Below are 15210 nucleotides of genomic sequence, written 5' to 3' on the forward strand. Positions count from 1 at the left end.
TATAGGTGTGAGCCACCCTTCCCAGCCATATTTTCCATTAATCTTTGAAACCTCTATACCCCTCAGCAAAGTTGCTTAAACAGGTTAGACACTTACTTTATTGCATTTATTTTTCTGTCACAGAATCGTTTATTTGGTTTAGTTAGGATTTTATGAACCACTTACCCTTTATCAGGCACTGTGATAAGTACCAGGAAGGTACTTATCATTCATTTAACAGATACTTATTTTTGGAGCCACATTAGGTTCTGGGATTACAAAGACTGATAAACAGAAACAGCTCCTGTTTTGACTTGTATTGAGTTTGTAGACTAGTGGAGTAAGGCATATATACCACTAATAAATATAAGGGAATATGAAAGGGTACTATGAAAGAGTATAGATGACTGCTCTAGGCTTCCTTAAGGATGTGTGATTTTTGGACTGAGATATGAGGAATAATTATGAGTTAATTAGTAAAATAGAGTGGAGGGTGAAGGGTCTTTAATCAGAGGAAATAGTATGTACACAAAGGCTTAGTGGTGGCAGGGAGTAGATTTGTGTGTCTAGAGAACATGAAATAAGGGAAAGAATCGAGATGAGCCTGGAGACGTAAGAGAGCATGTCACATAGACCATTTAGGCTGTATTTGATTTTTATATCTTAAGAGCAATTGGAAGCATTTAAGCAAGGGATAAAATGCTTAGGTTTGCTCCTCACAGAGATGTCGGCCTGTAATATAGAAAATGGATTGGTGTGGGACATGAAGGGTCTGAGACAACCAGTTAGTAGGCTCTTGTGGTAGCTAGATGAGATATAAAAGAAGCTTTGGTTAAAAGTAGTGAGTATGATAAGATCTCTGCCATCATTAAAAGGACACAGAATGCCATTAACTTGGAAAATAAAATCAAGCCATTCTAAAATTAGACTGTGACGAAGTAGAGTGAAGTTTGGACTAAGTGCTATAAATCACAAGGCCAATATTTGTTATAATATATGTAGGACTTGAGAAGGAAGAGCAAAAAGTCATAGGAAAGAGGCTAGCGTAGGATTGATGAGGCTTAAGGATAACAATGAGAAGGAACTAGAGGATAACTGAATGAGAAGGAACTAGAAAAATTTCAGCCACAGATCCAGTGATAGAAACTTAATATCTGACCCTCCTGAACATCTATCACACACCTTAAAGTGCAATAGAAGAACGTTGAGGTTCAGTAATTACATTAGGCCTATACAGATTATAAAAATCTGTGTTTGTCTTTTTCCAAATACTATTTATTCATTTATTTTAGAGACAGGGTCTAGCTGTGTCACCCAGGCAGGAGTACAGTGGCATGATCATACCTCACTGTAACTTTGAACTCCTGGGCTCAAGCAATCCTCCCACCTCAGCCTCTGGAGTAGCTAGGACTACAGGTGCACTGCCATGTCTGCCTAGTTTTACATTTTTTGTAGAAACAGGGTCTCACTATGCTGCCCAGGCTCATCTTGAACTCCTAGCTTCAAATGATCCTCCTGCCTTGGCTTCCCAAAGCATTGGGATTACAGACATGAGCCACAACACTTGGCCCTCCAAGTACATATTAAATAGCAAAGATAATAATAGTTTCCATTTTAGCAAATTAGAACAAAATCTGAATTGAAATATTGTTTATCCATAATACCAAGACAGTTTTGAGAGTACCAGCCCTAAAATAAATTCTAGCCTTAATTTATTGCTGTGTTTCCTTTTAGTTACAACATTAAAGCCTGAACTTGGAAAGATAATGTACAGTGATTTCAAACAGGTAGGTATTTTTAAAGTAAAACACTATATTAGAAGTCAAAAGTACTTGGTTTTGGTACGTACTTGGATATTATAGTATTTGCCTGTTTCTGTGGTGTTAGGGGAGAAAAAGTAACAAGATTTTGTTTATGCTAAGTGAAACTGGTCAAATTAATTCTGAGCACTATCATAATATATTTAATTTCTTCTTCCAAAGATTAGGTCCAGTTTATCCCTACAACATTATGTCTTCTTCTTAGCCTTAGTTTCTTCTTATTGCAAGTCTTTCTTTTACTACTATATTGGATTATTTATCTTCATTTTTTAAAAATGCTCTCTAAAGTTCATGGTAATGATTTTATTCCAACTTTCTTTTTTTGAGAAAGAAAATGTTTTAATGGAGTTTTGGTCTCAACCAGCTATTAAAATTCATTTTTTCCTTCACAAGTAACAACAGTGGATCTTCTGTATAATTAGAAAAAAACTAAAAAAAGGAAAGTAACAATATTTAAAATATAATGTACAATCTAGTAGTTGTGCTCCTTAGCATTTACCCATGTACATTGAAAAGTTATGCACACACAGAAGTCTGCACATGGATGCTTATAGCAGCTTTATTTGTAATTACCAAACCTTCGCCAAGATATCTTTCAGTAGGTGAATGGGTAAATAAACTGTGATATATATTTAGACAGTGGATTATTATTCAGCTCTAAAAAGAACTGGGCTATCAAGCCTCAAAAAGACCTAGGGGAACCTTAAATGCGTAATACTAAGTGAGAGAAGCCAATCTGAAAAGACTGTATGATACTGTATGATTCTAACTATATGACATTCTGGATAAGGCAAAGCTGTGGAGACAGTAAAAAAAAAAATGAATGATTTCCAGGGTTAGGGAGGAAGGAGAGATGAATAGGCAGAGTACAGAGAACTTTTAGGGTACATTATAAAGTACAATACATATAGTAAAGTATGATACTATATAATATTACAGCAACATTGTGTTGCTGTAATGGTAGACACAGTATACATTTATTAAAATCCATAGAATGTACAGCACCAAGAATGCAACAATGTAAAGTATAGACTTTGGGTGCTAACGATGCATCAATATAGGTTCATACAGTTTTATGACATAATTTAAAGAAACATAAAAAAGTATTTGGTTATAATAGTGATAATAACAGTAAAAGATAAAACCAGTTATAATATAGAATGTTAACTGTAAGTAAAATTGTATTAAATATAGGATAATATGAATATATAGAACAATATTTAGAGGAAAAGAGAACATCATTTATACCGAATTTTTAAGGGAAATCAGTAGAGGAAATTTCAGGACATGAGACTTCTGTTGTGCATGCTGCTTTGTCAGCTTCCTTTAAGACCCTGAATTCTTTATCTACACCTGGCAGGGGATGTCGAGTACTGCCTCTCATTCTTTATTGCACTTCAGAATTATCTGGGTGGTCTAAGAACAGCAATGAGGAGTGATGCTTAGGCCCCAGAGATTTGAAACTAAATCTCTTGGGGGTAGGGCCTGGGCATTTGTAGCTTCTAAGAGTTCCCTACGTGATTATGATGCACAGTGAGGTTTGAAAAGCACAAGTGGCCGAGTGTGGTGGCTTACACCTGTAATCCCAGCACTTTGGGAGGCCAAGGCAGGCAGATCACGAGGTTAGGAGATCGAGACCATCCTGGCTAACATGGTGAAACCCTATCTCTACTAAAAATACAAAAAAAAAAAAAAAAAATTAGATGGGTGTGGTCGTGGGCGCCTGTAGTCCCAGCTACTCCAGAGGCTGAGGCGGGAGAATGGTGTGAACCTGGGAGGTGGAGCTTGCAGTAAGCCAAGATTGCCCCACTCCACTCCAGGCTGGGCGACAGAGCGAGGCTCTCTCAAAAAAAGAAAAGAAAAGCACAAGTGTAAAATGATGGTTAATAATGATTATTCCCTCTAAAAGGAGTCTAGGAAACTGTATTCTTTTATTATGTTGGTACAAAAGTAACTGTGGTTTTGGCCATTAAAAGTAACGGCCAAAAGTAGGAGAAAGTAGGAGAGCCACAACTACAACTTGGGTTTGTCGAGTGCTGTTTCACCTGACTGATCTTACTTGAATACTGGCACAAAATGAGATGATGACAAGGTGACAAGGAAGCATGCTCAGGTGAATGAACTTCTAGATGATAGAACTCTGCTCCTCATGTAATGCCATGAGATTTGCTTAAGTATAAACAATAATGACCTACAAAAATGTGAAGCATTAACAAACATGGCACTGCAAAGAACAGGTGAGGAGAATCACACCTCTATTAATGTAGTAAAGTCTCTTAAAAGTAAAGCCATAACCACAGTTACTTTTATACCAACCTAATACTTTGTAAGAATGGTCGATAATCCTGCCAGTATAATATGAACAGAAAAGGAACAATTGGTGCCAAATAAATAATTACAAATTGAATTTAAAATACAGAGCTGTACCTGGTAAATGTCTGCTGAATTAATAACCTCATAGATTTTTACAAATGTGGAGTATAAAGGTTGAAATTCTGTGAAAAGTTCATATTGGACAATACCATTTAGGAAATTATAAATAAATTTTAAACTAGGGGTTAGTGTGGTGGCTCACGCCTGTAATCCCAGCACTTTGGGAGGCTAAGGTGAGAGGATCACTTGAGGATAGGAGTTTGAGAGCAGCCTGTGCAAGATAGCGAGACCCTGTCTCTACTAAAATTTTTTTAGTTAACTGGGCATGGCGGTACGCACCTGGAGTCTTAGCTACTTGGGAGACTGAGGTGGGAACATAGCTTGAGCCCAGGAGTTTGAGGCTACAGTGAGCTATGGTCACACCACTGCACTCCAGCCTGGGTGACAGAGCAAGAACCTGTCTCTAAAATAATAATAATAAATAAATAAACAAATGTTAAACTAATCTGTAAAATTCCTAGATTATTAGATTAATAGTAAATATGGGACTCTAATATCTGATAACAAAAGATTTTAATTCTTAATACTGTACATTAATTTTACTTTTATACTTGGCTTTTCAAAGATGTAGTGGTAATCATAAGTTAGGAACTGTTTATATTTGAAATATCTTAAAAATTTTGGGATGTAATTGAACTTGCGGTTTTCATGCATTTTCCTTTTTCATTAACCATTTAACTTTGTATTAGATATCAGTAGCTGATCTTCCGGGTTTAATAGAAGGAGCACATATGAACAAAGGAATGGGCCATAAATTCCTCAAGCATATAGAAAGAACTAGACAACTACTTTTTGTTGTAAGTCATATGTATACTAATGTGATATTCAAATAAATTGAAAACCAGTGAATTTAGTTTTTCTAGAATTTTTTTATAAATAAGAAAGTGGTAGCATATGTTACTCCACTAAGTCTTTTATAATATGGGGATGGAAGTGACATTGTTTACTATATCATATGTAAGTTTGGCCATACTTGCCAACATGTATTTCCTTAAGATTTCCAGCATACTACCATATTATATAGTATCATAGTATCTCTTTCATTCTTCATTGATGATGCTAGAGTTATATATGAGATTGTCTTCATACAAATTGTCTTATCCTAGTTTTTTATTTTATTAATAACTGTAATTTTATCAGAATAATTAAAGTTATCTTAACACCTCGATTTCTGTTACTTATTTTGAATTACTAAGTAACAAGTAGAGTATAGAGAAATTGTTTTTAGCTTGAGAGAGTAAAACATTTTAAAACATAGAAATGTATAACTATTCTTCGTATGTTAAAGGCTGTCTCTTTCCTTCTCTTTTTTTTAGGTTGATATTTCTGGATTTCAGCTTTCTTCTCACACTCAATATAGGACAGCTTTTGAAACCATAATACTGCTTACAAAAGTAGGTTTTCTGTTTTACTGTGTTCTGTATTTGGTCTAATACATAGGAATGTAAGACTATATGAAATAACATAATTACAGTCTATACATACTCCGCCTTTAAAGCTTTGATGTCAGTTAAAGAATTACTTAAACTTGTTGTCTCCATTTCCTCTACATTCATTTGCTCCTCAAACTACTGCAGTGGATAAAACACTCCTGGGCTTCCAAATCCCCATTACATACTTCCCAGATTTTTATCTTGCTTCAGCTTTGGCACATTGTTTAATTCCTCTTGTTCCTCATTCTTAGTTTTGTGACCGGTAATCTTCTGGTTCTATTTCTACTCTTACACTATTTCTCAGTCTACTTTTTAGGCTCTTTTTTCTCATCCTTTAAGTAACATTATTCAGAGTTCTGTCCTAACCTTATTTTCTATCTTACCCACTCCCGTTGCTTTAGTTACAATTAATAATATTGATGACTGCCAGATCTGTAGCTGATACCTAAATCTTTTCATTGTTCTTTCTTTTTTTTTGAGACAGAGTCTTGCTCTGTCTGCCAGGCTGTAGTGCAGTGGCGTGATCTCGGCTCTCTCTGTCTCCCGGGCTCAAGTGATTCTCCTGCCTCAGCCTCCCGAGTAGCTGGGATTACAAGCGTGTGCCACCACGTCCGGCTAATTTTTGTATTTTTAGTAGAGACAGGGTTTCACCATGTTGGCCAGGCTGGTCTCAAAACACCTGACCACAGGTAATCCACCCGCCTCGGCCTCCCAGAGTGTTGGGATTACAGGTGTGGGCCACTGCACCTGGTCTTTGTTGTTCTTTAGACCAGATGCCCATTGGACATCTTCTTTGACTAGATGTCCCATTAGTCACTTAAACTTAATATGGATAAAAGTAAACTTTTAAAAAACTTTTCGGCCATCCCCATAACTTAGTGAATGTGTAAGCTATGATATACTGATTCTTCTCACCACCTACACAAGCCCTGTCAGTTTTTTATCCTAAATCTCTCTGAAATCCATCCTCTTGTCTTTATCTTCGCTGTTATAATCATCAGCCCTTCTTATTGGAATATTGAATCTGGTCCTTTCCATTCTCCCTGTGTCCTGCCTTGCTTCTCTCCAGTCCATTTTTTATATGGCAGCTAGAGTGATCTTTGTAAAAGCACCAAGCTGATGCTGATGTTCCCTGCCTAAAACACTTTGATGGACCCCCATAGCTGTTAGGTTAAAGTCTAACCTGAGCATGATTTATGAAATCTGCAAATTTAGGCCCCTACCTAGCAGTTCTTCTCCGTAACCCTCTCCCCTAGATGCTATATTTCAGCCATGTGATTTCTCTCTAAGACAACATGGTATTGCCTTACCTCCAGGATTTTATAGATCCTATTTCATTTGCCACTTTTTGTCTATAATGAATAATACTGCTGTGAACATTTGTGTGCAGGTTTTTGTATAGACATGTTTTCATTTCTCTTGGATGTATACCTAGGAGTGGAATTGCTGGATCAGATAGTAATGCTTTGTTTAACATTTTGAGGAACTGCCAAACTATTCTGAATTGGTAGCACCATTGTGCCATTTTACAGTCCCACCATCAATGTATGTTCCAATTTTTCCACATGAATGTCAACACTTGTTATTGTCTGTCGTTTTTACTTTAGTCATCCTAGTGGGAGTGCAGTGGTATTTTGTTATAGTTCTTATTTGCATTTCTCTTAAGACTAATGATGCTAAGAATCTTTTTACATGCTTATTAGGCATTTCTGTGTCTTTGGAGAAAAGTCTGTTCAGATTCTGTGTGCATTACTATTTGTATTATTTGTCTTTTAATTGTTGAGTTGTAAGCATGTTTTATATTTTTGGAAATAAGTCCCTTCTCTTTTTTTTTTTTTTTTTTGAGATGGAGTCTCACTCTGTCGCCTGGGCTGGAGTGCGGTGGCACAATCTCGGCTTAATGCAACCCCCGCCTCCCGAGTTCAAGTGGTTCTCCAGCCTCAGCCTCCCCAGTAGCTGGGATTACAGGCATGTGCCACCATGCCCATCTAATTTTTGTATTTTTAGTAGAAACAGGGTTTCACCATGTTGGCCAGGCTGGTCTTGAACTCCTGACCTCAGGTGATCCGCCCACCTGGCTTCCCAGAGTGCTGGGATTACAGACGTGAGCCACCATGCCCAGCTGGAAATTAAGTCCCTTCTAAGATACATAATTTGAAAATATTTCCTCCCCTTCTGTGACTTGTCTTTTCAGTTTTTCAGTGTATTTTTTCTGTATTCTTTGTGGCACAAAACTATTATTTATTTATTTAATTTTCCAGTTTTATTAAAGTGTAATTGACATAAAAATTGTGTGTACTTAAAGTGTACAAGTGATATTTGGATATATGTTTACCTTGTGAAATGATTAAATCAAGCTAATTAACATGATCCATCATCTTACATACTATTTTATGTGTGTTGAGAACATTTAAAATCTGTTTTAGCAATTTTCAAATATATAATACATTAACTATAGTCATCATACTGTAAAATAGATCTTCAGGGCTTATTCATCCTATTTAACTGAATCTTTGTTCCATTTGACCAACACCCCTCCATCTTCCTCCCCCAAGCACCCTGGCAACCACCATTTTCTCTGCTACTATGAATTCAACCTTTTAAGATTCCACATATAAGTGGGATTATGCAGTATTTTTTTTTCTGTGCTTGGCTTATTTCACTTAGCATAGTGTTCTCCAGGTTCATCCATGTTGTTATAAACGACAAGATTTTCTTTTTTTAAGGCTGAATAATATTCAGTTGTGTGTGTGTATACCACATTTTCGTTATTCATCCATTGATGGACACTGAGGTTGATTCCATGTCTCGGCTATTGTGAATAATGTTTCAGTAAAAATGGGAATGCAGAGATCTCTTTGACATACTGATTTTATTTCCTTTGGATATATACCCAGAAGTGGGATTGCCGGATCATATGGTAGTTCTATTTTTAATTTTTTGAGAAATCTTTATACTGCTTTTTACAATGGCTGTACTAATTTACATTCCCACTCAACGGTGTTCAAGAGTTCCTCTTTCTCCATATCCTTGACAACACTTGTTATCTTTTGTCTTTTTGATAATAGCCATCCTTCCAAGTGTGAGGAGCTATCTCATTGTGGTTTTTCTTTTCATTTCCCTAATGATCAGTGATGTTGAACATTTTTTCATACATATATTGGTCATTTATTTGTTGTTGAGAAATGTCAATTCAGGTTCTTTATCCATTTTTAAATCAGGTTTATATTACCCAAAGTGATCTACGGATTCAGCACAATCCATATCAAAATTCTAATGGCATTTTTCACAGAAATAGAAAACAAATCTTAAAATTTGTATGGAACATCAAAAGACCCCGAATAGCCAAAGCAATCTTATCTTGAGCAAAAGGAACAAAGCTGGAAGCTTCACACTACCTAATTTCAAAACCTACTACAAAGCTATCATAATCAAAACAGCGTGGTGCTGGCATAACAGTAGACACATAAACCAGTGGAACAGAATCCAGAGCTCAGAATTAAATCCATGCATTTACAGTTAATTTTCGACAAAGGTACCTAGAACACACAGTAAGGAAAGGACAGTTTTCTTCGTCAATAAGTGATACTGAGAAAACTGAATATCCACATGCAGAGAAATGAAATTAGATCCTTACTTCACACCATATAAAAAATCAGTTCAAAGTTGATTAAAGACTTAAAGCCTGAAACCATAAAACCACTAGAAGAAAACAGAGAAGTTCCATGACATTTGTCTGAGCAATGATTTTTTTTTAATGTGACCCCAAAGCACAGGCAACAAAAAGAAAAATAGACAAGTAGGATTGCATCAAACTAAAAAGCTTCTGCACAGCAAAAGGAACAGTCAGCAGAGTGAAGAGGCAACCAAGGGAATGGGAGAAAATATTTGTAAATCATATATCTGATAAGTGGTTGATATCCAAAACATAAGGAAGCAAAACAACTCTCAATAGCAAGAAAACAACTCAAAATTTTTAATTTTCATGAAATTCCATTTGTTTCATTCTTTTCTTTCCTTTTTTAAAATTAAACTAAAATTTTGTATAGAGATGGGGTCTCGTTATGTTGTCGAGGCTTGTCTTGAACTCCTGGGCCCAAGCAATGCTCCTACCTCAGCCTCCTAAAGTGCTGAGATTACAGGCATGAGCCACCATGCCCAGTCTTACATATTTATTTATTTTTATTACAAACAGGGCTTCGCTCTGTCATGTAGGCTAGAGTGCAGACATGATCCTAGCTCATTGTAGCCTCAAACTCCTGGTGGCCTTAAGCAGTCTTCTGCCTTTTATCTATTCTTTTACTTGTGCTTTTCATGTTATATCTAAGAAACAGTTGTTTAATCCAAGGTAACAAAGATTTATTCCTAAGTGCATTTACTTTTTCCAAGAATACTACAGGTATAACATTCAGTGATCATTACTGACTTCTGAATTTTATCTGTGTGAAGTCCAGATACCCATATTTGACTCTAGACGCAAAATTACAACTGTCTCTAGGATATCATTTAAGCTAAAACATACTAACACATGACTTAACCAGAGTCATTTTCTGAAATTCTTCCTTTTGTTTTCTGTTGTTGGGATTTATTGCATTTCGGTGATGTGAATGGGTTTTAGATCACCCGGGTCATTAATTACCAAATAAGTAGTTTATACAGAAACCAGTACTAAAATTATTGGGTTTTCTCTTTTGATTTAAAGGAGTTGGAATTGTACAAAGAGGAACTTCAGACAAAACCTGCACTCTTGGCAGTTAATAAAATGGACTTGCCAGATGCCCAAGATAAGTTCCATGAATTGATGAGCCAGCTCCAGAATCCTAAAGGTAAACCTATTTATTCATTTAATTCTAATTTAAAGAATAATTACAATGTACAGAGAATGCTGTTATAATCAGTGGAAAACTGACAGTTTCTGCTCTTAAAAGTCAAGTTTGAAGAAAGAATATACAAAACATGTAAATAACATTGTAACATAATAATTACCAAATTCTAGAATGTTTGATATGGACAGTAAATTAAAGGAGACAAAAGAAAGATTAATTTGAACTAAAAAGGTCAGGCTTCATGAAGAATAAAACTTAAATTGGGCCCATAAGGCATATGTGGGATTTGAATAAAAGGAGGAAAAAGTCAGCATCTACCTGTGAAGTCTTTCACTTTCATTAACATACTTCACAAGCTCTTCATTCATCTAGTACTGTACATCATAAAATTAAAAACAGAACTAAGAAGTTCTAAAGAAGTATGTTTCTTGGCAAAACTAACTCTATAGGTTTCTGAAGAGGATGAGTCTTCTGAAAAGAACTTCATTTTTCCTGTGTATGTGTGACACAAAAATAGAAGCTGTGACTCCAAAATGATTTATTTGTCTGGAATTTACTTCCTGGACTATATGTAAAGTAACTTAAAGGGATTCTCCACAGTTTTGAATATTGACATTTGCAGAACACCTTCTATCCTATGGCAATGGTGGTTTCATTCAGAGTCTAGTAGAGAACCTCATGCACAAATGAGGAAAAGTAGGGTGTATGGTATGTGGCTAACATGTTTTTCAATAATATGTCTCTGTTTTTATTCTTGGTAACAATTGTTGGAAAATAGATTATAGGTACTAAGACTGTCAAACAGCACCAGAAGGTCCTTTCCTCTCAAAAATCTTTCCCCTGTGTAATCTACATGTTGGAGCTGTCCTTGAGTTAATAAATTACTCATGGGATATAAATATTCTCTGATACTAAATAGCCTTCATTCCTAATGACATTTGCTTTGTATGGTCATTAGTTCTTTTTGCTAGTTGATCTTGCAGAGAAGGGAATTTTCAGAGGAAATACCGAAAGTGAGGGTGACTCAGGAGTCCGTAGCTGTTCTGACCTATCGTGAAATAAAATATAGGCCCTTTAGTGATAATCCTGAGTTATCCTCTCTGGACTTTCTTCGGGGCTTTTGAATCTCAGAAAGTAAGCTCCATGTTGTCTTCTCCACCAATCTGTTTCAGTCCAGCCTTTCTAGTTCATATCAGTTAATCCATCTAATCAGTATGCCATCTCCCCAGCCAATCAGTATGCCATGGTGACAGGGAAGAGGTAAAAGTAATATAACAGTTGTTAGCCCTTGTGGGGTGATAGATTGGACTCATCTGAAATTATCTTCCCTTGAATTCTCTATAATCCCTCTTCAGTTTTTGTATGGATCCTAGCATCATTGATGATAAACTTATACTTTGGGGAAGTTAAAGGTTTCCAGTGTACTGAGGCCAAGTAGAATGTCTCAAATCATAAATGATGTTATTATTTTTACAGAAAGTATCTTTCAGAGAATCAATGCTGCCTTGCCTTATTTAACCCCTCCACACAAAATTTATTACTTCCTTAAGTAAGTCATTTTTGTGATTCATCTTCTACTCATACTTAGTTTGGTTTAAAATATATTTATCTAACAAGTATGTTATGTGCCAAGAACCTTACCATAATCAATAGTAAAATCCAAAGGCTCTGAGAACTTATTAGAAAAGGTGAAAACAGGCATGAAAAATGCTGGTTTTGGTTCCCTGCTTCACAAATCAAACCATTAACATGGTTTTAACTAACTTTCGAAAACAATGGAAATCAGCTTTGTTTGTGCTCTTTCTTTTAGATTTTCTGCATTTATTTGAAAAAAACATGATTCCAGAGAGGACTGTAGAGTTCCAACATATCATCCCCATATCTGCAGTTACTGGAGAAGGAATCGAAGAATTAAAGAATTGTATAAGAAAGTCACTGGATGAACAGGCCAACCAGGAAAATGATACACTTCATAAGAAACAGTTGCTTAATTTGTGGATTTCTGATACAATATCTTCTACTGAGCCACCATCAAAGCATGCTGTTACTACTTCCAAAATGGATATAATTTAAATATATTAAAAATGGTATTGATGGAACAGTATTTAATGCTTAAAAACAAGGAAATCCTTTCGTCTGTGACAACCTGGAGGACATGTTAAGTAAAATAAGCCAGGCTTAGAAAGACAAATGCTGCATAATCTCACTGTGGAATCTTAAGTTGAACTCATAGAAGGAGAGAATAGAATGGTGGTTATCAAGGGCTGGTGGGGCAGTGGAGGATTGAGGAGATATTGGTCAAAATTTACAAAATTTCAGTTAGACAAGGCAACTGAGTTCAAGAGATCTGTTGTACAGCTTGGTGACTGTAATTAACAACAACGTATTTTGAAAGTCACTGAGTAAATTTTAAGTGGTTTTTCCAAAAAAGCACATAAGGTAATGCACGTTAATTAGCTATATTGAGCCATTCCTCAATGTATAGATATTTCAAAACATGTTACACATGATAAATCCAGTTTTTCTACGTCATTTTTTAAAATTATATTTAATTTTTTTATTTTGAAAGTTTTTTCACAGATCTTTTTTTTAGTATTATTACCTTCTGATATATGTGTCATTATTGAAGAACCATACCTTTTAAAGTTATTATTTTGTAATTAAGTATGTCAACAGTAAAAAATAACCAGTGACCAGGCATGGTGGCTCATGCCTGTAATCCCAGCACTTTTCGGAGGCCGAGGAGGGCAGATCACTTGAGGTCAGGAGTTCAAGACCAGCCTGGCCAACATGGCGAAACCCCGTCTCTACTAAAAATATAAAAAATTAGCCAGGCATAGTGGCGCATGCCTGTTGTAGCCCCAGCTACTCAAGAGGCTGAGGCAGGAGAATTGCTTGAACGCGGGAGGTGGAGGATACAATGAACCCGAGGTCGCGCCACTGCACTCCAGCCTGGGTGACAGAGCTAGACTCCATCTCAAAAAAAAAAAAGAGCTAAAAAATTACATTTTACAAGTTTATGGCCAGCCCACCTGTAATAACATTCTGTGATATTCCTTTACTTAGGATGTCCCTATTGAGATCATTTTTTAAATTTATGTGGAAGGATTCTCTAGATTATTATTAGAATGAGAAATTCAGTTTTGTTTGTTTTTGAGCCTGTCTTATACCTGGTTGCACTAAATATATAATAGTTATCTTTTGTGGAGACCTTAAAACCCTAAATTTGAATACATGTTCAATGATAGTAAAGATATGACAGAAACTAGAAGATAGATGTTTATGATTTGAGCTTTTGGAAAATTTTCGTTTCTTGAATGTAATAGTATTTTTTCCTGAATTGGAGGAGACTGATCTATATTGTTTCATTTTTCTTTTGTCCTAGTCTATTTCACTTTCTTTTGTCATAATCTATTTAATTTCCCACTTTCTTATTTTAGTAAAGAGAGAATAAATAGCAAGTGCAGGCCAGGCATGGTGGTGCAGGCCGGACATAGCGGTACATGCCTGTAATCCTAGCACTTTGGGAGGCCAAGGCGGGAGGATTGCTTGAGCCCAGGAGTTCATGCCTGAGCAACATAGCAAGACCCTGGCTCTCTATAAAACAGAAAATGCAAACTTTAATATTATCAACAATCAATATATTTTAAGAGATTGCAATTTCTAAGTTTCTACCTGAGTGTTTCACAAATACAAACTGGACATTTTCCCTTTAAATGAGTTTTATTATAAAATGTACATATTGATTGTAAAAACAAAAAATTCAAATAGTACAAAAGCTTATAAGTAACTAATAAAAGCTCCCTTTCTGCATTAGGCCCCTCAGTTCTTCCCAGGGAAAATGATTAATAGTTTACGTTCTTGCAGAAATTTTTTATGTATAAATTTTTACCCAAATGAATTCATTATATAAATTTTTTCCAACTTAATGTTTTTTTACATAATAGTAGCAAGTTAAAAAATTGTACTTCAGGCCAGGCGCGGTGGGTCACGCCTGTTAATCTCAGCACTTTGGGAGGCTGAGGCAGGAAGACCACTTGAGGTCAGGAGTTCAAGACCAGCCTGGCCAACATGGTGAAAACCCATCTCTACTAAAATTCAAAAATCAGCTGGGCATGGTGGCGCATGTCTGTAATCCCAGCTACTCGGGAGGCTGAGGCAGGAGAATCACTTGAACCCGGGAGGCGGAGGTTGCAGTGAGCTGAGATTGCACCATTGCACTCCAGCCTGGAGGACAAGAGGGAGACTTCCTCTCAAAAAACAAAAAAAAAATTGTACTTCAAAAAATTATTCTTCAATGCTATTTTTAAATTACTAGAAATTATTTTGGAATTTAATGTTGCATACTGCCTGAGATATGGCTGTTCACCCTTTGGTAAAGTATTAAAGAAAAATAATGCATTGTTCTCAGCTTAAATTTTTTTCTGATTTGACAACATGAGTGATGTTTTCCCAGTATTATTTCAATTATATTTGTTTTATTTTCTGTTCCTCACTCCTACCTCTCATTCCAGTCCCCAAACTGGCTTTTCTTGTATTTCTTTTTTCTTCATTGCTGACGTATTTATTGAGCAATGTCCTGTATCAGGCACTGTCCAAGGTGCTGTATGTGCCATGTTGAAGAGAACAGACAGGACCTACTGTCCTTGTATATATTGCCTTTGATAACAGAAACTGCAGGGGATTGGAATAGCCTCTTTACAAGAAAAGAACAAGAGT

At 36.0% G+C, this 15210-nt stretch overlaps 1 protein-coding gene across 2 annotated transcripts in view; it reads left to right on the forward strand.

Annotated features, from left to right (window-relative positions):
* Nucleotides 1–14908, forward strand: part of GTPBP10 (GTP binding protein 10) — a 40483-nt gene extending 25575 nt beyond the window's left edge. For both annotated transcript variants that reach the window (XM_519187.8, XM_003318569.6), the window contains 5 exons: nucleotides 1714–1766; nucleotides 4922–5029; nucleotides 5549–5626; nucleotides 10368–10491; nucleotides 12302–14908. In XM_519187.8, the coding sequence (XP_519187.3) occupies nucleotides 1714–1766; nucleotides 4922–5029; nucleotides 5549–5626; nucleotides 10368–10491; nucleotides 12302–12564 (626 nt within the window). In that variant the 3' untranslated portion in view covers nucleotides 12565–14908. The remainder of the gene's footprint in view (nucleotides 1–1713; nucleotides 1767–4921; nucleotides 5030–5548; nucleotides 5627–10367; nucleotides 10492–12301) is intronic.
* Nucleotides 14909–15210: the final 302 nt, after the last annotated feature.

This window comes from Pan troglodytes, chromosome 6, assembly GCF_028858775.2.
Source record: "Pan troglodytes isolate AG18354 chromosome 6, NHGRI_mPanTro3-v2.0_pri, whole genome shotgun sequence".
NCBI classification, from domain to species: Eukaryota; Metazoa; Chordata; class Mammalia; order Primates; family Hominidae; genus Pan; species Pan troglodytes.